The 27775-nt window shown below is 34.6% G+C and overlaps 1 protein-coding gene and 1 long non-coding RNA gene across 8 annotated transcripts; both read right to left on the reverse strand.

The window, feature by feature from the left end:
* Nucleotides 1-450: 450 nt before the first annotated feature.
* Nucleotides 451-27760, reverse strand: LOC128187733 (rab GTPase-binding effector protein 1-like). 7 transcript variants are annotated; one of them, XM_052858255.1, is made up of 22 exons: nucleotides 27588-27760; nucleotides 27221-27325; nucleotides 26081-26284; nucleotides 25601-25727; nucleotides 18550-18667; nucleotides 17961-18161; nucleotides 17535-17670; nucleotides 15977-16135; nucleotides 15439-15543; nucleotides 13952-13993; nucleotides 12364-12395; nucleotides 10940-11210; nucleotides 9814-9938; nucleotides 8607-8828; nucleotides 6840-6938; nucleotides 6171-6209; nucleotides 4495-4596; nucleotides 3881-4070; nucleotides 2387-2553; nucleotides 1645-1761; nucleotides 1229-1339; nucleotides 451-725 (listed from the first exon to the last, which is right to left on the reverse strand). In XM_052858255.1, exons 1-22 carry the CDS (start codon nucleotides 27640-27642, stop codon nucleotides 558-560), a joined length of 2895 nt encoding a protein of 964 aa, XP_052714215.1. In that variant the 5' UTR covers nucleotides 27643-27760; the 3' UTR covers nucleotides 451-557. The 7 variants fall into 7 exon arrangements, 6 of the variants coding, with proteins under 6 accessions (XP_052714215.1, XP_052714218.1, XP_052714217.1 ...); XM_052858258.1 differs by having other exon boundaries at nucleotides 27536-27673; XM_052858260.1 differs by having other exon boundaries at nucleotides 587-725; nucleotides 1184-1339.
* Nucleotides 21457-22812, reverse strand: LOC128187734 (uncharacterized). The gene is made up of 4 exons (XR_008244082.1): nucleotides 22669-22812; nucleotides 22303-22480; nucleotides 21842-22103; nucleotides 21457-21595 (listed from the first exon to the last, which is right to left on the reverse strand). It is a non-coding gene; the product is annotated as an uncharacterized LOC128187734 (long non-coding RNA).
* Nucleotides 27761-27775: the final 15 nt, after the last annotated feature.

Here is a 27775-nt window from a genome sequence, read left to right on the forward strand (position 1 = left end):
ACATGATATGTTTCTATAATATTTTTTAGCTTTGACAAAAAAAACCAAATAAGAAAAGCCACATTTATGAACTGCATCAGCTTTTTGTTCAGTTGTTTCAAGCACTGATATGCCAGATCATTTAGGTGCTAAAATTGCTATTTTAAAAAATATTTAAAATTCTTGTAACTTCTACTGTATTTCAAATCAAAAACATTTTTTTTTCAGAATCCTCCAAAGCTGAATTATCTATTCATTTCAGTTACATCTGATCTCGTTAAATACTTAAGTTACATCTGATCTCATTAAATACTTAAAGAGCTACATTAAACTAAGCCATAAATGTTTTATATGTGGATAAAATTTCGAGAAGTGTCTCTAATAATCACCGCCCACATGCCAGGTCAATAAATATAAATGCACTTTATATCTGTGAGAGCTCTAGACTAATGTTGATAAACTCAAGCTACACAGAAAATCTCATTTTCACTTTCAGCTACATTTAAGTGGGCTAATACACAATAACAACAAAGACGTATTATAACAATGATAAGGTAAACTAAAGGGGAGAACTCCATCTAGTCAGGCGTGCTGGGGGGTTCCGTGCTGAAGTAAGGCATGGCGTCCTTGACGAGGATCGTGTGGCAGATGTCACAGACTCGGAACGATCGGCCATTGGGCCCACTATTCACTGTCTTTGATATACAGTCCGAACAAAAGATTCTACCACAGTGTCGACAATGGTGCTGCAAGTGAATAAAATATATCAGTGGCGATGACAGTAAAAGAAAATCATATGTTTCATGGTCATTAAAAGGGTTTATCATACTGTTCTTTTATCTACAGTAAAACATGGTTGAAGCCAACAGCCTTGTAATGAATTCAGTAAATTTATAGCAAAATCAGTTTATTCACCTTTTCTGAAGAATGTTTATTAAACTTATTGAATCTTATCAGACTAATGCATATTTTTAATGATGAATCAAAATCGCTCATCCTTAGCAGCTTTGCATTTTTGTTTATACCTTTGTTCACTAAATGAGTTCATACCTTTCTCTTTTATTTTAATACTTGATTAAAGTTTGTTTGTACCTGTTTCGGTTTTTTCATACCTTTCTTTTTGGCGACACTAAATGCCTGTTTACAGTTTGTTCATACCTTTCTTTTTGGTGACACTAAATGCCTGTTTACAGTTTGTTCATACCTTTCTCTTGGTGACACTAAATGCCTGTTTACAGTTTGTTCATACCTTTCTCTTGGTGACACTAAATGCCTGTTTACAGTTTGTACAGTCTTCTACATCATCTTCATGCTGCCACCGTACTTCATTTTCAGCCTGTCTAATCTTCTCTAGTTGTATCTGCAAACGGTCATTTAACATCATATGTTATACTAGTATATGTTAAGTAATGTCTATTTCTAGCTTTTCTTTTGAATCTTATGTGAATCACTTCGATAATAATTTTAGCATCTCAGAGATGTTCATAAAAGGGAAATTTCATTAGTTTCATGCCAATGTTAATATGATATCTCTGATGTCCTTGACAACCAAGGTCACACAGTAGTTACCGAATGCATAATGACTGTAATTGTTATATGACAAATTACATAAACTGTTATGATAATAAAGGGAGGTGTTACACAGGTGTTACACATGTGAATTACCTGTAGTGACTGAGAGAGCTTGACGAAGTCCCTCTGTACAGCCTCACTGTTGTCAAGATCAATCTGGAGGGACTGAACTTTGCCCTTTTGTTTCTGGAGCTCATTTTCCAGCTGTGTCTGCAATCAAACAAAATATCTCACTAATAACAGCATTAATATCTGCTATCATTAGGAATTTACTGTAGATTCCTTATTCAAGGAATTAAAATCCCTGTAAAATTGCAAGAAGCACATCTCGCACCTTTTAAAATCTTGCCTTCGTTTTTCGGACAGATTTAAACTAAATGAAATTATACATGATAAAAAATTTAGAGTACATAATTTTATATTCTCGTGCTTTGATGCAAAATGGTTAAATTGCAGAACTAAGATCTGGCATAAAACAAGGAAACTACCCTAATGCTGAAATTTCCTCTGACAAGGATTCTTATATTCACATTATAAATAATGTAATGTTATATTACCCTCTTCATACCATGTAATACTATACTGGTCATCGTAATACATGTACTTTGTACTGGGTCTCTAGTTTAGCCCTCTACATATCATAGAATACTGGTACATATTTGTTACCCCATTTACGATGTACACATCAAGATTATAGATTAAAGATACATGTAACAATATTGTTCCATCATTGCACTGCTTTTTCTCTTGTTACATGTGAACTACTCTTCTATATTTAGAACCGATACCTGATAGAGTATACAATCATGCTTCCTAGATATCAACCTGTCCCTACCCTTGCATTGGACTGTTCCTCCACCTGTTGCTGCAAGGCAGATATCAGCTGTTTAGACTTGGCCTGAATGCTCTTCATCGATTCCTCTGTTTCTTTGCATTTGGCCTCAAAGTTTGCTCTTACTGTAGCCTCTCTCTCTAACTCTGACTTTAGGCTTTCCTGCACAGCTACAGGAAAAAAAATATCAGTATATAAGATAACCTTTTTTTGCAAAAATAAATTTAAAAGCATGTAAAATGTTGATAGTGGGAGATTTCATCTACCAGTTAAATAAATGACCTAGATTTCATTTCTTAGTCTATCGTTCTTTTATATCATTGCCTAGATTTTGTTCTAAAGACTACTATTATTTTATTGCCTAGATTTTGTTTTATAGACTACTTGTCTATCATATTATTGCCTAGATTTTTTACTTAAGACTACTTGTCTATCATATTATTGCCTAGATTTTGTTCTATAGACTACCGGTCTATCATATTATTGCCTAGATTTTTTACTTTAGACTACTTGTCTACCATATTATTGCCTAGATTTTGGTCTATAGACTACTGATCTATTTTATTAGTGCCTTTATTTTGTTTTATAGACTACAAGTCTGTTATATCATTGCCTAGATTTTGCTCTATAGACTAAAAGTCTATTAAATTATCACTGTACCTACATTTTGTTCTATCATACATGTTAACCTTCAGTGGTGAAAAAGAGGTGGATTTTGAACGCCAAAGAGGTAGCATTGCACACGGTCTTTTTAATGTAGGCTTTATAGCCCATATATTTGTAGATGGGTTCTCTGATTAGTAATTAAGATTATCAACTAAAATACAAAAGTTTTAACAAACTGTAGACATGCAAAAGAAGTCAGTCACATAATTTTGCATATCATTTTTGATTAAGCCTATTTGGAGGGAAAAAATCCTTTTGTGCAGAGACTTTAGCAAATGCCATTGGTCAGTAAAATTAGGTTTAGTTGCCAAAATTTAAGAAGTAAGAACTAGTATTCCTTTCCAATTTCAAAATGATGTTAACATGCTTATCACATATCATGCAGTGTTGCAATAAATTGCAAATCAATTTTACTCTTACAGCTATAAAGTTAAAATACATATTCATTCATTATTAAAGCCCATGAGTGGAATAGAAAAGCTTTTCCTTGGTAAGGATATTGACATGTTTTGTAACTACAGGTAATGTATTCACTTCTTTCATCATTCAATATAAAACACATGCTTGAAATCTTATCATTCGTCAGACTTAAAAAAGTGTTTGTTTGCCCTTGATTCAAGTAAATGGCTAATTTCAAACACGACAAAATTTTCTGACTACATAGGCTTCCAAAATGGCTATCTATCAAAACAAAAAAGCAGATTTTGGTAAAAGCAGATAATTTTTTAACAAAAGCTGTAAGCATGAGACAGAGTCAAAAAGTGCAAGACTTCCTCGTGGGTGAGATAACATGTATGGTTTTAGAGATCACTGATCTATGATATTATTCACCTAATTTTTCCTGTAGACTGTTTATCTCCTGATTCAGGGTCTCCTCTAGCGTGTTTTTCTCTTCCTGTTCAGCGTGGACTCGGGATTTTAGAAACATATTTTCACTTTTGAGCGAGCTCTCTATGTGTTCCTTGGCCACCTTGGCCTGAATGATTTCCTCTCTGTACTTCAGTAACAGAAGCTGTAGCTCCTGAAAAATACGTACTTACTTGCTAATTTACCGAAAATATAAAAATCTCTTTTTTTAATAATTCAATTCTATTCAACTTAACTAATGTATATGATATGTATGCGTGGGGCTGTGCAATAATTTATAGATATCTGTTCTCTGTGCGACTTTAAGATCAGGGTGTGTGTGTGTTGGAGAACAGTTTCTTCTTACTGAGAAAGGCTGTGGAAGGTTTTGAGGCTTTGGGAAATGTTTGATACAAGGGTTTTTCATAATAGTTTTAGTGGAAAATAACCACTAGGGTTTAAAGTAAGAATATTGTGAAGGTTAGTACCTTATTGTCCACCTGTTCATCAGAAAATTAGACAACAATTACTTCTTAGTTACACAATGATAACTTGATTAGATGATTGGCCATTTGTTAGATTTGTCTGAGGTGCATTACCTCCATGTTGTTGGGGAGGTTGATGTCCTCATTCTGAAGCTGCTGGGCAAACTTTGAGTGTGCCCCCATCAAGGAATCATTGTCACTCTGTAGCTTCATGATCTGTAGGCAGAAAAATCAGAACTGTTAACATTTATCCTGGATTCCCATCATAACTGAAAGCTTCTGAAACTATTTAGTGTTTACACAGGTCGGGTACACTACCTTATATGGATAGCATTATTTAACACGTGACAGTATTTACGTCAAGCAGATTCTCCAATCCATTGAATGAGTTGCAATGCATGACGGTCTACAACGTGTTTACGATTCAACAGACGCACGTGGTATTTGTCTGTTTTATACACAATATTTAATTGCTTGCCGGAATGTTTGTACATCTTGATTTTTACTTTAGAAGGTAATGAGGGAAAGATTACGTACCATTAACTTTGTTCCATGCTCACATTAAAAAATACTGTTGTTTTAGTTGATTAATTGTTGCTTCAAAAATGATTAGTATCAAACGAATGACAAACATACGCATACAAGTACAAACATATTTTGATAAGAAAAAAACATCACATTTGTGTATTGGTGACTTTATCATTGTGCACTAGAAATAAATACAGGTAACTGTACATTTTTAACATACGTGAATAGCCACGGTAGTAGAAATGCACAACTATACAAACGCAGAAGCGCAAGCTATATACATGTATGCAGCATAAAGTAGTTTGTCCGTTAAGCATTCTGATGAATGTCCCTGAAGAAAATATCAACGCGCGTTCTACTAATGTTGTCCCAAATATGGGGTATCACGTGAAAAAATAGTACTCACTGATATTTTTTAAATGTGAGCATAGAAATTGAAGTTCAGACATAATTGTCCATATTACTTTCATAAATTCTGAAAAATCATTCAAAATGAATTTCCAAATGACAATTCAAAATGGTATATATTTTCAATACTCTTTGTATACACTGAAACTTGTAGTAGCCCACAATGCCTTGCAACTCATTCACCTGATTGGTTTGTCGATAAAAGTAAACAGATGCCTAATTTAGTATGCAAATTTATGCCGACGTCACAAAATATAGTGGTCTCGACCTGTTACAGGAAGGTCAAAAAACAAGTACAGGAAGTGGGGGAAATCAGCACAGTATTCATCTGTCCAAATCTGTCAGAGCTAATTAGGAAAGTGTATGGTATTTTGTTTAATTCACACAGATTCGTCCTACCATTCCATTTAAACATTATGCCTCATTTCATTACCAGAAATCGAGCATGCTACACTTTCCCTTTTCCTGAATAATTTCCTAGCAGGTGATATTTTTTTGTTAATCTATTATTACACTTACTTCTTTCTGTACAGTTTGTACATCTATTATTACACTTACGTCTTTCTGTACAGTTTGTACATCTATTATTACACTTACGTCTTTCTGTACAGTTTGTACATCTATTATTACACTTACGTCTTTCTGTACAGTTTGTTAATCTATTATTACACTTGCTTCTTTCTGTAATCTATTATTACACTTACTTCTTTCTGTACAGTTAATCTATTATTACATTATTACACTTACTTCTTTCTGTACAGTCTGTTAATCTATTATTACACTTACTTCTTTCTGTACAGTTTGTACATCTATTATTACACTTACTTCTTTCTGTAATCTATTATTACACTTACTTCTTTCTGTACAGTTTCTCTGTCTTTGGTTAATGATTTCTGCAAAAGGAGGAAAAATGCAATAAAAAATAAGTCCTGTTGCCCCTGTTACTCCATACAAACATAGGAAGTGGTGAAAGCAAGATTTTAAATTCTAATTTCATATGAGTGTGATTTAAACTACTTTCATTCATAAACATACTTCAGAGTTCTAATTGAAATTGAGATTCTCAACTCACTAATATATCACTTTGTTCTACCCAAAATTGATTGTATTAACTTCACAAACATGTCCTCAAGTTAAAGCTAGGGTTAACCATACTGACTTACCAACATATCCCTGACTTTTAGCTAAGATTAAGCATATTTACTCTCCAATATATGCCTGAATTCAAGCAGATATTAACTGTACCCTCTAACCAACATATCCCTGAGTTCTAGCTGAGATTGCTTGAATTCACTCACCAACATATCCCTGAGTTTGAGCTGAGATTGTTTGAATTCACTCACCAACATATCCCTGAGTTCTAGCTGAGATTGTTTGAATTCACTCACCAACATATCCCTGAGTTCTAGCTGAGATTGTTTGAATTCACTCACCAACATATCCCTGAGTTCTAGCTGAGATTGTTTGAATTCACTCACCAACATATCCCTGAGTTCTAGCTGAGATTGTTTGAATTCACTCACCAACATATCCCTGAGTTCGAGCTGAGATTGCGTGTTCTGTTGCCTGACTTCTGTCAGGTACCGTTCACATTCCTGGATTTTTGTTGTTAAACTGGTGATCTGTATCAAGACTTTCATATTAGTCATGCACATCTGTATATCAGTTAATCATGATCATTCAAACATTGTTGTGATATCATTCAAACAGTCAAAATCTCTCTATAGCAGTCTGTTATGTTCAATTAACATTAACCATAGTTACTTAAGAGACCTACCACAATGTAGCAAAAGTCACTGACAGTGTATGTTGCTGTTTATATTATTAAAAATAAGATCAAAATAAGGCAGATCCTCTGTTGTTCATCATATTACAGCCCAGACATGGACATTTATATACACTTTAATCTCAATTAAGATAAATGAGAATCATCCCCAATACTTTTCTTCTGATTCAAGAGATACAGTTAAAGGGGCATGGTCACGATTTTGGTCAAATTCTATTATTTACAATGCTTTATGAATGAATTTCTAATGATCAAATGAAATTTGAGAGTCATTCTTGGAGTTAAAGGCAAGATACAGGACATACCATTCTTTGTCGTGTAAACAAAGCTCGTGCCCTGTTTTTGTTTACATAGGTTCAATATACCATTAAAACACCTTTTTCAAGCCAATTTGTCTATCTTTTTATTAATTTTAAGCATAAATAAACAGTTCCTAAAGTTTAACACATTCATTTTAGATCTAAAACTGGAATTTTTAGTTCAACATTTAAAATGTAAACAAACGTTTTGTTTACATGGTAAAGAATTTCAAGCTCTGTAACTCGCATAATACTCAATGAATGACACTCAAATTTAGTTGCTTATTTAAAATGCCTTACTGAAGCATTGTAAACAATAAAATCGGATAAATAATTTTTGACCAAAATCGTGACCATGACCCTTTAAAGGGGCATGGTCTAGACTTTAGTCAATTTTTTCCTTCCCAATTTAATGTTAAAAATGCATTTTTAATAGGCAACCAAAATTTGGGGGTCATTGAGTCATCAGCGAGATACAGAGCTCACAATTCTCTGCCATGTACACAAAACTCGGATAATATTTTTATTTACATTTTGAATATTCCATGTTTAGACCTAAAATGAATGTGACAAACACTAGAAACTGTTGATTCATGTATCAAAAAGCTTGAAAAAGAACTTACACCTATATATGTAAACATAAACAAGGCACAAGCCTTGTTTACATAGCAAACAATTTTAATGGTTTACAATGCCTTAGTATCTTGCTTATACATGTAATTTTATAACCAACACTCAGATTTTGGTTGACCATTAGAAATGCAATACTAAAGCATTGTAAACCTTAAATATTGAAAAACAAATTTTGGCCAATATCGTAACCATGCCCCTATAAACAGACCTCAAACAGTCTGATATTTTTTACATGAAAAAATTGCCAGAATACTGTTTACAGGGAATTATGTGTACATGTTTTATTTTTACCCATTTCACCCTCATCGCCAGCGGGCACATTTTAGAATGGGCTAAATCAAAACAATTTTCATGTTACTGTGTTCATCGAGAGTATCTATCACATATTCCATTGTCTGGGTGAATTCATTATGGGGTAAATCTACTGAGTTGTTGAGACTGTTTAATTGATCATGTGATACCCCCCTCCCACCCCTGTGACACACTGACCTGGTTTTGAGCTTCGGTCGCTGAGTTGTTGAGACTGTTTAATTGATCATGTGACCCCCCTCCCACCCCTGTGACACACTGACCTGGTTTTGAGCTTCGGTCGCTGAGTTGTTGAGACTGTTCTCTAGGTCTGTGATGTACTTCTGTTTGTTCTCCAGCGTCTGTAGTTCGTGATTGAGCCGGCGCTCTAGGGACTTTGCCTTCACCTGCTCTCTCTTGTACTCATCCTGAATGTTCTGAAGCTGGGCTTCGTAGTTATTGCACATATCACAGGGCTTACCAGCTTTCTCCCGCGCCTCCAACAGCTGTGTGTGTCAAAGTAATCAATTGATCTACATTCTGTATATGCATATAATTTGTTGATTGGATAACTAGGTTGGAACAGTACTGAGAGTTAAAAAAAATACCCTTAAAGATGACTAAGTGTACCTTCATCTGATTACTGACTGGTGGTCAGTTGTGTCATTTGCACTAATTCTTTTCTATAACTTGTGAGAATTACCTATATTTGCAACATACTTATGAAGTCTACATTATATAAGGTCCCATATTTTGTTTATTACTGTATTCAAATGGGTAATTTTATTATCTACTGTAAATGTAAAAAGCATGATAATTTTTAAATTTATTATTTAGACACAAACTTTTTTACTTATCAAATCTTGATGAAATATTTTTGACTCTTGGATTTCATACCTATATGTGTTGTAAGATTGACATACTTAGCACCCCCTGGAATTCATACCTAAATGTGTTATAGAATTGACATACTTAGCACCCCCTGGAATTCATACCTAAATGTGTTATAGAATTGACATACTTAGCACCTCCTGGAATTCATACCTAAATGTGTTATAGAATTGACATACTTAGCACCCCCTGGATTCATACCTATATGTTATAAGATTGACATACTTAGCACCCCCTGGATTCATACCTATATGTGTTATAAGATTGACATACTTAGCACCCCCTGGATTCATACCTATATGTGTTATAAGATTGACATACTTAGCACCCCCTGGATTCATACCTATATGTGTTATAAGATTGACATACTTAGCACCCCCTGGATTCATACCTATATGTGTTATAAGACTGACATACTTAGCACCCCCTGAATTCATACCTATATGTGTTATAAGACTGACATACTTAGCACCCCCTGGATTCATACCTATATGTGTTATAAGACTGACATACTTAGCACCCCCTGGATTCATACCTATATGTGTTATAAGACTGACATACTTAGCCCCCCCCTCCCTGGACTGTAGATGTGTAGGGTACCTGTTTCTGGAGGAGCTCCCACTCCTTCTCGCTGACCATCCTACGTCCCTCCAGGGAGATTCTGCTGTCCGTCTGTCTGGCTGTGGCCAGCAGAGACTGGCGAGCCACCAACTCAGGGGTAGGGTCTGTAAATGACAGTAGATCACAGAATACGATATCAGGAACATGCTATACAAACAATGTATACAAGGTGTAGGGTTTGTAAACAAGAGGCTCAGTGGCCACATTGCTCACCTGAGCAACAATTGCCTGATCAAATCGGCATTCCAGTATCTAATTCAAAATCATGTATCTTAACAATTAAGTATAGTAGATATTGCTCAAAAAAGTAACTAACAAATCTTTTATTCATATATATTTATGTTAAATATCCAGCTCCTTTTGTTGTTTCAGTATTTATTCCCATTTAACCCCTCCATCCCTTCTGTTCCCATCCTTCTCCAGAGAATCATGATTTGAACAAACTTCAATCCGCACAACCTACGCTTTTACAAAAGTTTCAGCTTTTCTGGCTGAATGGTTTTCCAGCAGAAGATTTTTAAGGAATTTCTATATATATTCCTAAGTAAACATTCACCACTTCCGCTCACCCTTGCCCTGGAGATCATAATTTGAACAAATTCTTTTACCTTAACAAAATAATTCTGAATCTACACAACCTACATGAAAGTATGCTTCCAAACAAGTTGTAGCTTTCCTGGCTAAATGGTTTTTGCGAAGAAAATTTTGGAAGATTTTTCTGTATATATTTTTCTATGTAAAAATTTGACCCCCATTGTGGCCCAACCCTACCCTTATGGATCATGTTTTGAACAAACTTGAATCTACACTACTAGCGGATGCTTCCACATAAGCTACATCTTTTCTGGTCAATTATTTTTTGAAAAGAAAATTTTTGAAGATTTTTCTGTACATATTATGTAAAAATTTGACCTCTCATTGTAGCCTCACCCTACCCCCGCGGACCATGATTTGAACAAATTTGAATCTTCACTACTTGAGGATGATTCCAGACAAATTTCAACTTTTCTGGCCAAATGATTTTTAGAAGATTTTTGACACGATACATGTAATTACTCTTTTTACAATCAATGTGTAACTCTGTTTGACTCGGGCAGAATCGTACCTGTAATGGCTTTCATCTGGGCCTCGGACAGGTGAGGCATGTGAAGGGTTTTCTCCGGACTGATCTGGACCCTGAGCCCGTCCTCTGGAGCGGACAGACCGTCCACCAGGCTCTCCCCAGTGGTATCTAGCATGTCGTTACTCGGCGACTGCTTGACCTGACCGTCATCTGTCGAGAGGAGATTGATGCTGGAGTTTGACCCCTGGGACAAGGACTCGGACTGTACTTGAAGGACGTTCCCAAGGTCATGGTTCTCTAGAGCCTGCAGTTTCTGTCAATGGATGAGGATCAAATGAAAACAACAGAATTATCTATAGTAAATGGGGTTAATTTTGCCCATCAGCACTTGTGAAAGAATTCACCACATTTTTAAATTTGTTCTAATAAAGTTGTTTTTAAGAGATATTACCAAGTAACCCTTGTCATTAACACCCCTGCGAATGTTATTGTCATTCAAATTTTAGACCACGTGGTGTTATTTGACCCTTTCAGTTTCGCAGTAAAAATCGTACCTCGTGTATATATTCTATTTCACAGTATCTAGGTTCTTGGGTCAAATATAAAATCTAGAGGTTTATTGATTTTAAACTTTATCTTCATTAATTGGTGAATAAAACGTGTTCTAGAAATAAATGTGACTATACAAAAATTAGTTTTTGTCTGCTGTTGCAACAACTAACATGCTTAAAAGAGATCCCTCCTGAGGATTAATTTTCGATCCGCGCCTGACCTAGTAATAAAATCAATAGTGAAACAGACTATACTATTTAATGCACAATGTTCCATGAAAATGGCTCGATATACTAAGTTTTAATGCAAAACAGACACTCGTTATTTTTTTTTAAAACATGGTATTGCACACCACAAGCATCAAACATGGCTATGATTTTATTAAGCAACCCAATGATTATATTTTCAACCACTCTACACGTGGCTGAACACGAACGATAACTCTGGTCTGAATATTATCGTTTAATATAAATAACTGCTAGATGGTGAAATAAGACATACATCTTGAAAGCTTTTCCCGTTTTAACATAAATCAAAGTAGGATATGATACGAAAAACGACCAGTACTTATGTATTTTGAGAATATTATCCGAACACTTATACTTCCGCTCGAAATTTCACAGGAACTGAACAAATCGGTGAAGTCTCGTGAACTTTCATTCGAGCACCTCTGGATTTATTACGTACTTAGCAACGATAAAGAAAACATTCCAAACACATTCGCAGGGGTGATTAAAACTATTTTAAATTCACCACCATTTCAGCCAGCAAAACTTAGGTCATACACTTGAAATTCATATATTTTTTAATTTGGGTATCCTTGAAATATCATATGAAAAATCTCTTAAAATTTTGGATTTAAAAAAGAACACATTACTGACATGTATAAATAAATAGAAAATTTATTGAATTACCTCTGAAGCCTGTTCCATCTTATTCAAAGCATCTGGAAAAAAATAACGACACTTTTTCAAATTCTGTGCAGTCAGTGTAAATTGAAGTTTTCTCCTATTCTCATGACATACATATACTTCAGTAAAATTATCTCAGAAATTATTTCAAATCACTTCAGAAAAAAAAACATGATTCCTTTAAAGAGTAAAATATAATGAAATACTTGGATTACATTAGCAAGTAAGAATATTCGTAAGATGATACTTGTTACTGTACTACTGTAGATTCCTATTCAAACACAAGGAATGATTATCTGCATAAATTCCCACAAATTCTAAAACTTTCGCAATTGTTTTCTTACAGTTTATATAATCTAAATGAAATTATGGCACTTTCTTTAATGATAAACTTCATGCTTGCAATTTTATATCTTCATAATTTGTTTAAAGGCAGGAATAGTGAAATTTTACACTTGTGGCAAATAAGGAATCTACAATAGAGCCTAGAAATTTTACAAACAATATGATCAAAATACTACAAAAAGAAAATTCATATTTAGAAATATGAGTTTGAATTCCTAATAGCTGAAATACAACAGTTTTCATAAATCTTAAATATTTATACAATGTACATACTGGCACTGTACCAGTTATCGGCTAAAATTTAACGTTTTCTTTTCGTAATTCCTTATTTCTTGATATTTTTGGATAAAACTTGACATACTTTAAAAAGTGAACTCCTTATTTATCAATCTGTTAGTTTATATCATTATTTAGAACCCAAAACATCTTGTTTTGTGCTTTTTTGCAAGCCCCGAATTTGCCGAGTTTTTACGATTTACTGTACCAGTTATCAGTTTCGTGATAATAACATAGTAAAAATCCGTGTTCATGTTGATTTTATACTCTGCTAAATGTAATTTGAATTATGCCCCCTGTGAGGTCAGACTAATGTATTTGGGGTCATGATACATTATAAACAAAACTCATGTTTATTATCATACGGTAATACACCAAATCGTATACTATTCAATACATGATTGTGCAATCAGGCGTTCAATTGCGCTACGAATCTCTCGGAAATTCGTGAATTCCTTTTGTTTATACATGTTAAATGTATTGATTTTATATGTCAAATCAAAGAAGGGATATAATAACGTATCACAAAGAAGTTATATTCTATTTTTAACTTATTACGTCACTTCCCCCACTGCTGAAAGTGCAAAGATGTAAAATCAGCAGTAAACAATGATCGTTTAAGCTCATGTATAAAACATATTCGAGAAAATTTTCAAGCAAACTTACTTTTCTTTATTCGAAAAAGACGACTGAATTAAAAAATCTTGAATTGTCGCGTGCTATAAACCCGAACTCTCAGTTTAGCCGATAACTGGTCTTAGCCGATAACTGGTACAGTACCAGTATACCGGTATTGAAATTTAAAAATCATTTCTGAAAATCTTTTACAAAACAACATGCAAGTGAATTTAATCTGCTCAAAAAGAAAAACTCAAAGAACATTTTTCTAATGTTAACATGCTCAGATCACTAAAGTAAACATAGATAAAGGAAACAAAAGACGTCATGCTCTCGATGTCGGCACACTTACGTCGGTTCAATCTCCGTAAATTATTGAGGGTGGCCTCTACAACTACAGCAACAACACAACAACTGTACTATATACCCACTCCATTCTACTACCAATATATTGTACCCACACACACTATCGCATGTGCACGTGCAAGTGCAGGCAGTGCCAGGCACACACATATGTACCTTAACAAAATTATTTTTTTTAGAACCATTTTAACAAGACCTTGGACTTTCCGTAGGGCATAGCTATCTATTCCCTGCATCAAAACAAGTTAAAAATGACGCGGTTTCAAGCGAAATATGCACAGATTGCATAGTCTTAGCTTAAAAGCCAAACAAATCTTGTTGATTTCAAAAAACCATGGCTGAGTGGCCAACAAAGAAATAGACAGGCCTACATCACTTTGCTGTTTGACACAACTACGCAAAGGCCAAGCTCTTGTTAAAATGGTTCTTATAGTACTACACCTACTCTAGCATACAGCACACAATACAGTTAAAGACAGGCCTTCATAAAGGTCTTCTGGCAGAAATGATATTGCACTACAATACTCATCAATTACTGGTACGAACAAAAGCAAATAAGAGAAATCTGGGTCATATATGGGTGAGATTTTCACAGCAAATAGAACAGTACAGGACTTCAGTCTTTAAGGAATGACAAACCAGGGAAAGGGAGATATAAAAAGAATTGTTTGTGTGTAGATAATACATGTACATGTACTTCAGCATTACATTGTCATGATAGAAACATAGGTAATCACAGATTACAAAACTCACCGCGACGCGGCATCACCTTTATGAGGCATCACCTCACCGAGACGAGGCATCACCTTTATGAGGCATCACCTCACCGAGACGAGGCATCACCTTTATGAGGCATCACCTCACCGAGACGATGCATCACCTTTATGAGGCATCACCTCACCGAGACGAGGAATCACCTTTATGAGGCATCACCTCACCGAGATGAGGCATCACCTTTATGAGGCATCACCAAGTTGAAAAGGGCCAAAATTCCCAGAAAAATATTGGAACTGGAGTTACCTGGCAATATCTACACATTGTGTTCTAAATACCTACAAAGTTTCTTGATTTTCTGTGCAGTGGTTTAAGAGGAATTGCTTTTAAAAGGTACAAAAGTGACGGACTGACTAAAAGTAAAAAACAAGCTGCAGGGGTATAAATAAGATAGGGAAATAATTTTAAACCATACAAAATGAGTACAAGGTTAACACCTTAAATGTTGATTCATCACATCAATATAAGAGAATGGTAAGAGTTATGATTATGGGCCTTGTATTTTCTGAGAGAAGTTGTACACATTTAAGTATACCCAAGACAACAGAGAACCAGTGACTGCAATAGGTTACCTGAGTGACCCAAGACTTCTAGAGGCAGCGTGATATATGCTTTATTCTATTTAGCAGCAAAATTAACTTAACAATCTGGAATAAAACATCTTTGATTACAGGTTAGTAGCACATCAAGCTACGGCAGTACCTAGTTTACGGCGCTGCTGATCCTGTTCCTGTTTATTCCGCATTTCCTCCAAATCTTTGACGCGCTTTTCTTGGGCCTCTCTTTTCCTGTCTTTCAATTTGAGTTCTAAGACCAGCATGCAAAAGCAAACAAACATGTCATCAAAATGCAAGGGAATCCATAATCAGTAGAATGATCTTTTAAGACACTATTTAATTACACCTCATACAATGCTCTATTAATAGAAGAGATGGTTATTACATCATTTACCAAAGGGAAATTTTCTTCAAACCATGCAAAATGTTTCAAATTCATGCCCCCTTATTAATTTAACCATTCTGTTTTACATACACAGTAATATAAGATTTTCTCTAAACACATACTGCACAGCAGGTTACAGTATTTCGGTACATGAAATGTGCTGACTACAACCCATTTCAACATTAAAATAAAATTACCCAAATCTCTTACAATCAACAAATCTGACACCTGCCAAATCAACCCGCTATGCAGTACCACAGCCTCATTCTCAATCTGACCCTGAACACTTTGACCTTACCTCCGATCTGCCTCTGCTGTTCCACGGTCAGGACAGATTCCATTCGCCGGAGATCCATCATCATTAGGCGCTGAGATTCCAGGAACTGGTCGTTGGCCATTTGCCAAGTCTGTCTCAAGTCCTCATGGGACTTCTTCTCTTCCTCCAGGATTTTACAGACTATGAAAAGAGGAACTTTGTCTTATAAGAATACACAGGTTATTTCATGTCACCTATTCCTATTGTCGCTTAGTTACAGTATTTTAAATCTAAGGAAAGAAAACCACAGATACATGTAATTTACCGTATTTTTCGGGGCATAGGCCGGTATTTTTTTCCTCCGATGAGCGAGCCCCGGCCTATCCCCCGGGATCGGCTATTCTTAGACTCAAAGTTAAAAAATTTAACAGTAAAATATAAAATCCACTGTTTTTATCCGTTGTACTGTTGTAGCAATTTATTATGAGGGTTGGTTTTTTTTCATCCGTTTGAACTATTGTTTGATAGTTGTCCCGTTGATAATTTTTGTAATGACATCGTGAGTAATTAAATGTACAGTACTGTACAAGGTATTTCTTTACAATCCCAATCAAAAGAATTTTTTTCCCACGTTCGTGTATGAACCCTGGAAACTATTATTGCGTAGTAAAAAAGAAAACGAAACCGGGTAAAATGTAATATGACGGAATTTTGGTGAATTCTTCATGTCTGCTTTCGTAGGAATCACTGGTCTTGGGTGTAGAATAAATCAAATGCTATGTGTTTTTACAATTAATTTTCTGTTGGATGAAATAACTGTATTCTGGTGTCGTGTGTATATACAAAGGTGTGAAACCCGTGACTAAAACACAGCCTGGGGACACGTAGCCTAGTGAACACCGTTACACTTCATTGCATTAACTGTGTTTTTAACATTACAACTTCTCTGCATAACGACAAGTCACTATTTAATTAATTAATGGAAAGAACACAAATGTTTGGTATTTCGTTTTCTCATTCATAGCGATTACGGGGGATAACTCTATTTGAATATGAAACCACGTGTTGAGCTAATGGACGCCATATCCCGTATTTACAAGTAGCTTTCAAAGTATAACTTGATTAAATGAGATTTAGCAATAAGGTATTAATGAAATATAAAAGGTTTGGTAAAATATTATACTTAGTTCTACCAGACAGAACCACGGAGGTTGGTGTTGCAATTAAATTTACACTATGTAAAATTACGATACACAACGATACACCGACGAATATGGAAGAGACCAAACAGCCACAAAACACAGATTAATTTTTAAAAATTGCTTGAAATATATATGTTAAGCAAATTTAATAACTTTAATTACTCTTTTGACTTTCTACATCGATATTCTGAAAGTATATACTTAATACTGTGACTTTCTTCTTCAGCGGTCATACTTTCACTATAGTAATCATCGATTGAAAATCGGCTTATCCCCCAATTAGGCTAGTCTAAGGATTTTTCTTGAATTTTGTCTAAAAATTAGCAATTCGGCCTATGCCCCACATCGACATATGCCCCGAAAAATACGGTACATGCTCATTCATTGAGCGCGCTCACCATCGTCCAAATCCTTTTTGAGTTTGTCGGCCTCCTCCTCATACACATTTTTCTGAGTCGACAGCACGGCTACATACATCTCCAGGTCTTTGCGTGACGCCTTCTCTGCTTTCAAGTATTTCATGAGCTCATTGATCTAGAATGAACAGTACAAAGCACCTTGATCTTCTTCATCTCTGGAGGTTTATAAATAGCTATTAAAAGCTTGATGTCAGTTACTAAAACCCTCTCATACAATATATAAAAGCAATTTACCCTGGATACTTGTAGTTTGGAGTTTTAGAATAATTGAGATCACATACCGGTATACGTCTATCATATGTTGATTTAGAAAAGAATGAACTTGAACAACATAAATTCTACATTGAAAATAACCCCCACCCACCCCCTCTCAAACTTATTACTGAGTCTGTGCCCAAGTCTCACCCTCTCCTCGGGGTCTCTGGAGTGGTCCATTTCTGAGAGGGACTGAGTGTCAGGGGTGGGGTGTTTGTTGGTGGGGGAGGTCTGACTTCCCTGCCCCTCTCTCCCCCTCCCTCTCGCCTCATGGAGCTGTTCCTTTAAACTTCTTATCTCCTCCTCCAGAGGCATTACGACTGACTTTAGTATCTCTGCATCAGCTTGTGCCTGTATAAAAGTCAGTAAACATGATACTCTTAACCATAACTCTACATGTACTTCTTCTTTCTGTTGGGTTTTATATTTACTCAATATTTTTTTCTCAATCAATTCAATTCAGAATCAAAGTCAAATGACAACATTTCAGACAATCAATCCTGATTAGAACATTCAGCTACACAGCTACAAACAAAACTAGTTAACTATAAAAGCTCATTTCATTTTCTTCTAGATGAGAATCAATATGTTTATTTTAAAGATAGGCTATTGTCAAACTAAGCTGACATTGGTTGGCTGTCTTAACCTTCCTCATGTCACATACCCAGATAAGAAATGATATATGAATGTTCATTTTAAAGACATTGTTGAACCAATCTAACATAGTGGTGACCCTGACCTTCCTCATGTCGTCCTCCAGACTCTCATGCTCCTGGGCCAGACTGGAACTGCTTCCTGCCAGGGACCCTGGCGCCATCTGCTTTAGTTGCTTAGCAACAGAGGACAAGAACCCCTCTCTGGAAAAAATAAAGATAAAAATTAAGGCAAGTCTAAAATATAACTGTATATGCACTAGGTAATGCATTATTAGAGAGAGAGAGAGTAGTCATTGAAAGTAATTTTACAAAATTGCAACAAATGCTCCAATTACATGAAAACTGATTCTACTAGCTTTACTATAGATAACTTTTATAACTTTTTTTATGTGTGTTGTGATTACACAAATATAACAATACATGTAATATGTGTAATACATGTAATAAGTGATAGATACACTTCAAATCAAACAGAAACTTAGGTTCAAGATTCAGTAAGAAATAGATTTTTTAGAGTATGCATGACATCTCCACAAATTTCTACAAAAAGGACTAAATCCATGTTTAGCTATATATGGCCCTGTGATATCTCAAAAATTAAACTAGATCAAAATGATATAAAATTTGTGTTATGTGTTAGTCTAGACCTGATACTATTTTGACATGCCAGAATTTCCCCGCCAAAACGTCTGCTTGCAAAAATATGTAAATGACAAAACCGGTTCCGGGCCGGTTTTGGGGTAAAATCGCAGCATTTTCGTTCTTTGGTGGTGTTTTTCAACAACAGCACACCCTCTGATCTAAAAAATGTTTTTAAATTATGAAATTGTATCAATAAAAAAAGATATTCAAAGTGAAATTTTTTGGATCAGAGGGTGTGCTGTTGATGAAAATTTAAAATGTAACCAAGATGAGGAGCAATCCGGATTTACTTATTTTTTGACAGTATTGCACGTTTTTTCACACCTTTTTGTTTTAAAAAAATAAAAACACAAGAATCAGACACATTATGTCATTGTCATTTAAATCTGACAAATAAAAAGGTACAGTGTGTTGTTAATGAAACGTATATGTGATCAATTTTTACACCAAATTTTGCGCATGCACGACATTCCATACATGCTTATTTGCATACGTAAACAAACAGAGGCTTTTACTTTGCGTGATTAATCTTGAAAATACACGGACGGAAGATGAACAAAACCTATAGAAAATGGAGAAAGAAGAACTGTGAAGGTATGTATATGAATTTTATTGAATACGTAGATTTCTGTTGATTTTTTCTTGAATAAATAATATTGTTCGCAACGTTCGTCTGCATGATACTATTTGATAGATGAGAAGATTGGCCAATGAATTGTTCAATCCGTGTGTACGTTATTCAGCCTTAAAGACTGTTCTTATATAGACATGTAATTAAAACATACAAGAATGGTTATTAATCTGAAAATTTGGTCTAAAAACAATTAATATTCGATTACAGTGCATACTGTATAGCAGATATCATGTAGGCAAAGAGTTAGTCGTCTATATTTAGAAATAAAAATGAAGGACGCAATATACATGGAAAATATATATTCCTATATATTTAGTAAATAAATCAACCTGTATAAACCATAATTATTTTCTTAATAGACGGGAAAACGGCCAAGTGTTTTGTTTTAAAGTTTTTTTAGTGTACTATACAACATATAACTCGATGTGTCTCCGGAGTCTGAATGGTAGCGTTCTCGATTACAGACACGACGATCCGGGATCGATCACCACTCGGCGCAATTTTTTTTTTTTTTAAATAATGGCTAGAAATATATTGAGTGCACCTTTTTTCAACGGCACTTCTATAAACCCCCCCCCCCCCCCCAAAAAAAAAAAAACAAACATTTTCCTCATAATATGGCAATGAAAGTTTATCATCATATTATAGCAATTAGAGTTAATCTAGAAAATCATGCAATACGTGTAAATGATAATATATTGATCACATGTCTAAAACAAAACTTGTAACACAGCTGAAGGTCTGCAGCTCCCCAAAATATTAGAAAGACAGTTCCATTAAATACTTTGGGGGGGGGGGGGGCACTGTAATTCTACAGTTTGTCAATTTGAGTTTTTCTGTAAAGTTAATTTATACTTGATACATTGCAAGTATTTGCTTAGTAGTAGTAAACATAAATATTCACAATACAATGTCATATAAAATGAAATCTTTATTTTTTAGTGAACATTAAAGTTGTGTATAACTACATTTTTGTTTTGTATTTTCAGAACATAAAAATGAATGAAGATCAAGTGAAAACAGAGAGTAAAAAGATTTTCCCATGCATCCTTTGCAAAAAAAGAACAAGACCAAATGACAGGAAAAAATGTGAGTCAACAGCAATTCGTCGCTTCCTCAGAAAGAACTTTCTTGTTGAGGCAAACTCAAACGACATCTTGTGCAACAAGTGCAGACATCGCTACCATGGACACCAGAAAACTTGCCACCAGACGTCCAGTTCTCTTCCTGTGTCTCGGCCTCCACAACCAGGAGTGTGTAGTCCACCATCCATATCTTTGCCTCTCCAGAGAACACCTTCTTCACATGCCTACTGCTTAATCTGCAAGCGACCGGGTCCTAAACTTGTTGTCGTGTCTTCAGCAGCTAGATTTTCAGCATTTCTTCACCATGAAATTATCATCCCACCTGGAAGCAGATGTTGTCCATCCCACATTGATGAAGGGGAGTTCAGACCTGGTGTTTTGACCAATATACAGACATTTGAGTCTTCTCTTGTAAACAAATCGACAGTGCTGGAACTGATCCAAAAAATTCGAAATTATGCCCTCCAGACCTCAACAAGCAGATTTTCTTTCGAACTGTCAAGCCTGAGCAACACTGATTATATTGCACTGACTGGCATCACTAAAGAAAACTTTGAAGACCTCCATTCCTTTATTTCCACTGATATTCGAAACACACAAAACCGAGGCACAAGGATGTCACTTGGAATCTTTCTTCTGAAACTGAGATCAGGAATGTCAAATCAACTTCTGGCCACGATTTTTGGAATTTCAAAGTCTTCCCTCTGTAGAGCAGTAAAATCAGTCCGTACAGCACTCATGAAGTCATTTGTACCACATCATCTTGGACTACAACATACAACAAGAGAAGAAATTATAGAAAATCATACAAGACCTCTGGCACAGGAACTTTTTGGTGATCTTACAAATAAAAAAGCTATTGCTGTTTTGGATGGAACTTATATATATATTCAGAAAAGTAACAACTTCCAGTTTCAACGGAAATCATATAGTTTACATAAAGGCAGGCCCCTTGTTAAACCCATGGTTGTCACATCCACAGACGGATACTTTCTTACAGTTCTTGGACCCTACCTTGCTAGGAATAATGATGCCACTATCCTCAACCATATGCTTCATACCAACGCAGAAGATCTGAAGGGCTGGTTCCATGAAGATGATGTTTTCATTGTAGACAGAGGCTTCAGAGATTCAGTCGAAATGCTTGAGGAGCTGGGAATAAGGGCCGAAATGCCTCGTCTGATGAGCAAAGGGCAGAAGCAGATGACAACCTTAGATGCTAATGCCTCTCGTCTAGTCACCAAGGTCAGTTGTTTCTATATTTTGATTACCAGACCTATAACATAAAATCAATCATTAATCATCATGTCAAAAAAACTTCAATAAAATTACGTTTTCAATAATTCTATATCTGTTCTTATCTTAAATACAACCAAATGCTGTTCCAAATCATTGATTTTATGATTTTCATCATTTATATTTTTTTCTTTTAGTAAAGATATATCCACTGTTAATTTTATATAAGGCACTTTTACCTTTTTTTATTAGTGGTGCTTGTTCTTAACTTTACAGATTCGTTGGGTCGTTGAGGCAGCCAATGCAAGGATAAAGCGATGGAAGTACCTTGCTCATGTTCTTCCAACCAATCAAGTGCCGTTTATTGGTGACTACGTGCGCATCGTGTGTGCCCTCTCCAATCGATACTGCAAGCCTCTGTCAACAGGAAGTGAAGATGACGATATGGCACTTGCATGCAAAATGAGGTATTTATCAACAAAAGTTAACTCTTTAAAGACATTTGTTGAAGAAAACTGTCTAGATAAGAAGTCTGTAAAGTGGGAAGTGGCTACCGATTCTTTGGAATTCCCCAACATCAGCGAAGATGATATTCGAAACCTGACCTGTGGAGTTTATCAACTTAAGTTGTGTCCAAGTTATATTCAGGAGTATTTGGAGGGGGATGTGGATATCTTGGTTCACAGTGAGTTCCATGGGCTTATCAGGGTCAAGCTACAGAGCCGTCATGTTTCTTCCAGACAGTATCTGCTCTGGATCCAGTTTTCCGAGTCTGAGATCACTGCATGGTATTGCAGATGTCGAGCGGGTGCCCGTGTTGTGGGAGTATGTTCCCATGTTGCCGCCGTTATCTGGTTTCTTGCTGTTGGGAGACACAACAGGGAGGCTATTTCATCTATTCAAGACTGGTCCGAGTTTGTCACTGATGCAGCTGTAATTGACGAATCTGAGGACAGTGATGACAGTGAGGTAGAGGAGTAACTGATCGAGTTCATTTTTCTTCTTCTTGTGATCAATCAGACTCTGTTGGTATCCTGAAAATATGAACATTTATGATTTATAATATCAAATATTCATTTATCTGATTCATTTAAACATAATACAGATCTGGTTGCATTATTATTACACAAATGTTTTGTAATCAACAATTTGTCAATAGTAACATATTATGACTTAAAGTGAGAATTATTTGATAATTATAATTATTTTACATATGTACTAGTAGAAAAATCTAATACACTACTGTCAAAAGATATTTCTGTGCATTAATTTAAATAAGATGTTTTATTGTTGTCTTTAAGTATATAAAATCTATCTAAATCATGATGGAAGCACACTACCTACTTGTTATCATGCAATTTTCTTGTCAATTACAAAATCTTTACTGCAGATAAATTGTACCATGATTATATATTTACCTACATGTCTGTATAACTTAAAACATTGTTTGCACTAGAAAGGGGTATCTCCTCTGTATAAACTAATTTCAGTGCATTTTTGCATGATTTGTTTTGTATCATGTTCATTTAATATTGAATCAATTCATTTTGTCATCTCATTTTTAAACTAACTGACAATGTGCCATAACGAAGAATCTTTTACTTTATGATTACCATATTTGTTACCCATTATTTGCTAATTTAATTTCTGTGTTTCACATGTTACAAGTAAATATTCTTATATATATTTCTTGAATATATGACATTGTTTGGGTTGAAAATGGTAGTTACATGTATGCTATGTAGAGTTTTAAAATGTTGCAAATAGAGCATAGTTATAGCTGTTGTTGTTTTTTAATAGCTCTTCTTTGTTTTGTTTTCTGTTTTGCATTGGATCTAATGTATATCCTTGTATATTCTTGGAATTGGGTAAATGTGTGAATATTTCAGATCAGCTGATGAACAAATGAATCCATGAAATGCATGATATGTGTTAATAAATAATACCTTTAATAACAAATAAACAATAATAAACCAATCTATAGTAAAGTGAACTTTTTTTCGCAATGAAATGGGCCAACAATTGAAACGCTGCCAACACACCATACTCTGTGGCTATGCAGCGTGTTGGAACAGTACATGTGACTCGATCGTTGATCTAACTCTTTTACTATAAAATAATTCAAATATTTCTTATTTTATATTTCCTTACGTTACAGAGAGAATATCGATATGTTTTATAACACTTACTTTGCAAATGCGTTGATTAATTCCTTTGCATCCGTCGCTTTACAATCCTGTTTGTCACCGTGCGAAATCGTGTCACAATGGCCGACTTTACGGAAACTAAGGTGTGCCATGCGGGTTAAAAAAAATCATGGCCGTTGTGTTCTCGATTAAATTCTGGCAATGAACTTATCTTTAACATCAATTTAATGACAAATATATTCAATTTCATAGATAAAAATATAGCTAATATGTAGTTGACTTGAAGACTTTTAACATGTTTAAAGACGTAACGTCATGCTTGACGCTATAAAATCCCCTCATTTTTCGCTATTGTAGTGTCTTAAAATAAACATCAGAAATAGAATTTCTGAATTCTTAAACACGAAAAAAAAGTTACACGACGAATGTAAAAATGTTTTAGAATATTTTTAATACAATATTAATTGCTTTTGACGTTAGGCCGATTTTGACATAACATGGATTTAGTCCTTTAGGAAAAAATCTCAGATAAATACCCATTTGTTTATAATTATCATAGTGATAGATGAAAAACAAAGTGAAACACTAAAGGGAAGACTGGCTTATTTTATGATTATTCTTGGGCATCCATTTTTATGGAATTTGTAAAGTTACATTTTAAGGATACTTTATGAACAATGTTCCTTCATGTAACAATAAAAAATATTGTTAGAATTCTTACTTTGATGAACATTTAATATTGTATATCAATTTGACAATGAAATCCAAGATAACTAGAAATATGTGAATAATGATCAAACTTCTTAAATTATAGATGAATGAATGTTGTCAAAAACAGTGAACACAAGATGAAAAATCAAACAACTAGAAACCAACACAGACAATTTGCCTGCCCATTCATGAAAAATCAAATGAATTTTCATTCTTATCTAAACAAATGAACAGAGAGAAGTACAAGAAGACCATGTCATGCAGAGTCATCTGTTATATACCTTGGTGGTAACTTCTGAGAATCGCTAGGGAAGCATTGGTATGACTGTTAGTATTCTATTTACTGGAGCAGTATTTTCTGCTATGAGTTATATCAATACACAATAGATTAGTTCTCACTATTTGATTCGTAATGTTATAGTTTATTTGTATACTATCATGCACTTTCTCTATTGTAATCTAATAATTCTAGACAATTCTGCACAACAAACACCTAGATGACTGAGTATATACACAGCTTTTTTTATAGTATTTCTTGCATTTAAAACATTGCAAAAAATGGTTGGTAGTTTTAGATACAAAACATGTACTGGTAAGTACTAATCTCCAGCAAAGTGTTAATGGTAGTTTAATTTTATGCAAGTTTATCAAATTTATTTTCAATGGCCTACAGACGTACCCATCTTGATTGAGGCGGCTGCGTAACTCACGCACTTCTTCTTCGTACTTTTCACATAATTCTTTCAGCTTCCGTTGTTCCTGCTCATACTGCATGGCTGTTGATGTTGAGGCTTCATTTCTTACTTCTTTAAAGAAAATTAAAGGTGTAAAATAGTATTAATGCATGTATTTAAAGTAATTGATATCCTATTTTCCTCTAATAAAAATTTTGCAGTGGGTCCATAAACAAAATTGATAATAATTTAAGCCCCACTTCCACATTAATTGTTATACATCCATTTTGGACGAATAGCATAATTCTTTAATTTTCATAACACATCAAAGCAGCAATACGTTTTAAACAGAGAAAGGTTCTGCTGAGAAAATGTGTTCATTGCATTTTTGTGAAAATAAGTACTGGTAGTCTCCCTTTATCACTATTTCATATTTTAAACTATCCCCACAATTAGTTTCCTTTCTTTGTATATTTGTAACTGACCATTAAGAAGAGATTGTAGTGTGTCAATCTCCTCTTTACACTGTCTACGAATCGCCTCGATCTCATCCTGTCTATTGGATTCAGAGTAAGCTACAGCTGTCTTTATTCCTTCCATTTCTCCTTTTAGTCTTTCATACTCTTCCTTGACCGACTTTAATTCTGATTCTGTTTTCTGTAGTCGTTCTTTTTCTGACTCCAGTTCCTCTGAAGATATCAAGATATCATGACATAGTATCATATTCTACATTACTTATATAGACACAGGTTCCATGCACAAATTAATAATTTTAACAAAACAAATTACATGTACATGTATATGCTAAATATTAACAAATATTATTTGTGGAAATCTTGATAACTCAAGAAGCTCCACCCATTTCTTAAAAAAAGATAAAATATTCATCATTTACAATAACTTAATTTAATTGGAAAAAATAACCCAGAGAACAAAATATAACTGATTAATAAGACTCTGAGTTATTATGTGCAAAAGAGTATGAAGATTTATTGAGAGAGCAGAAAGTAGATTATGTTATTAGGCTATTACTTTGTTAGCAATAAAGAATTAATTGTACTACTGTAGATTATACTCTGTCCCAAGATATTTTGGATTCACGTTTGGCTTAATTGTTTGATATTTATAAATACCTCAGGATTCAAACTATGTTCATTCAAAAATATGAAAAATTTCCAAGATTTCTCAGTCAAAACGCCCGTGTTAGCTTATCAGGTTTCAATACAATGCTAAAAAATGTGATGTCTACGGAGATTTTGCATTGCAGCAAGCCCGGATGATAACGTTGAAATATTGCGCGATGTATTCCGAGTGTATTCCAAATGGAGAAAAGATGTAAACATTCCCCATTATAAATCTCCGTAAGGAATCTGTTTTCGTTCCTGTGAATTTTTACGAGTGAAAGATGATAATGTGTCAATGAAATTATCTTGGAAAAAATCCCTTTCAACTATTTCAATTGCACTTCTTTCACAGGTAAGTGTATTTTTTATTAAAAATCGTCCAAATGTGCAGCATAAATATCTTGGGACAGACTATAGTGTTAACCTTTTTATAGTTTTCAGTTCTCATTAACATAAGGCTTAATCATAAACAAGTTATCTATCAAATAAAATGATTCGTACTCTCTTTCTGCATGTAAATCTCCTTAAACTTTGCCCTCTTTTGACCAAATTCTGCTTCATGTTCTTCAAGGGTCTTAACCTTTTCTCTTAGATGTGTTAACTCTTCTGCAAACGAACACATACAAGAAAAATGATCGAACTGATGAACATGAAAAATCAAGTTTTACACACTGCTAAAAAGCATCAGCGTCCGTTTTAAACTGAAACTAGATAACCATTTCAGAATAAATAATAAAAACAAGAACAAAATAGTTCTTTGGGATTTCTTAGACCAAGGAGGATGTAAAATAATGTATACTATCGATCGATACTAACACTGTCCTGCAGTTAGTGATGCAGGCTGCTGACAATTTGTTTCATGAAATACCTGAAGGAGAAATGGACGCTGTTTCCAGCGCCCCAAACTCTTCACTATCCGACATTTTGGGAATCAAACTAGCAATTGATTGATTCTCCCCACAGACGATCTATTTCTGGATGTAAACATTACCATCTCTTAATTACATCACCGTCATTTTTCATTCAATCGCCACCTACTTCCGGAATTAGCTCTTT

Source organism: Crassostrea angulata, chromosome 6 (assembly GCF_025612915.1).
Source record: "Crassostrea angulata isolate pt1a10 chromosome 6, ASM2561291v2, whole genome shotgun sequence".
Lineage (NCBI taxonomy): Eukaryota > Metazoa > Mollusca > Bivalvia > Ostreida > Ostreidae > Magallana > Magallana angulata.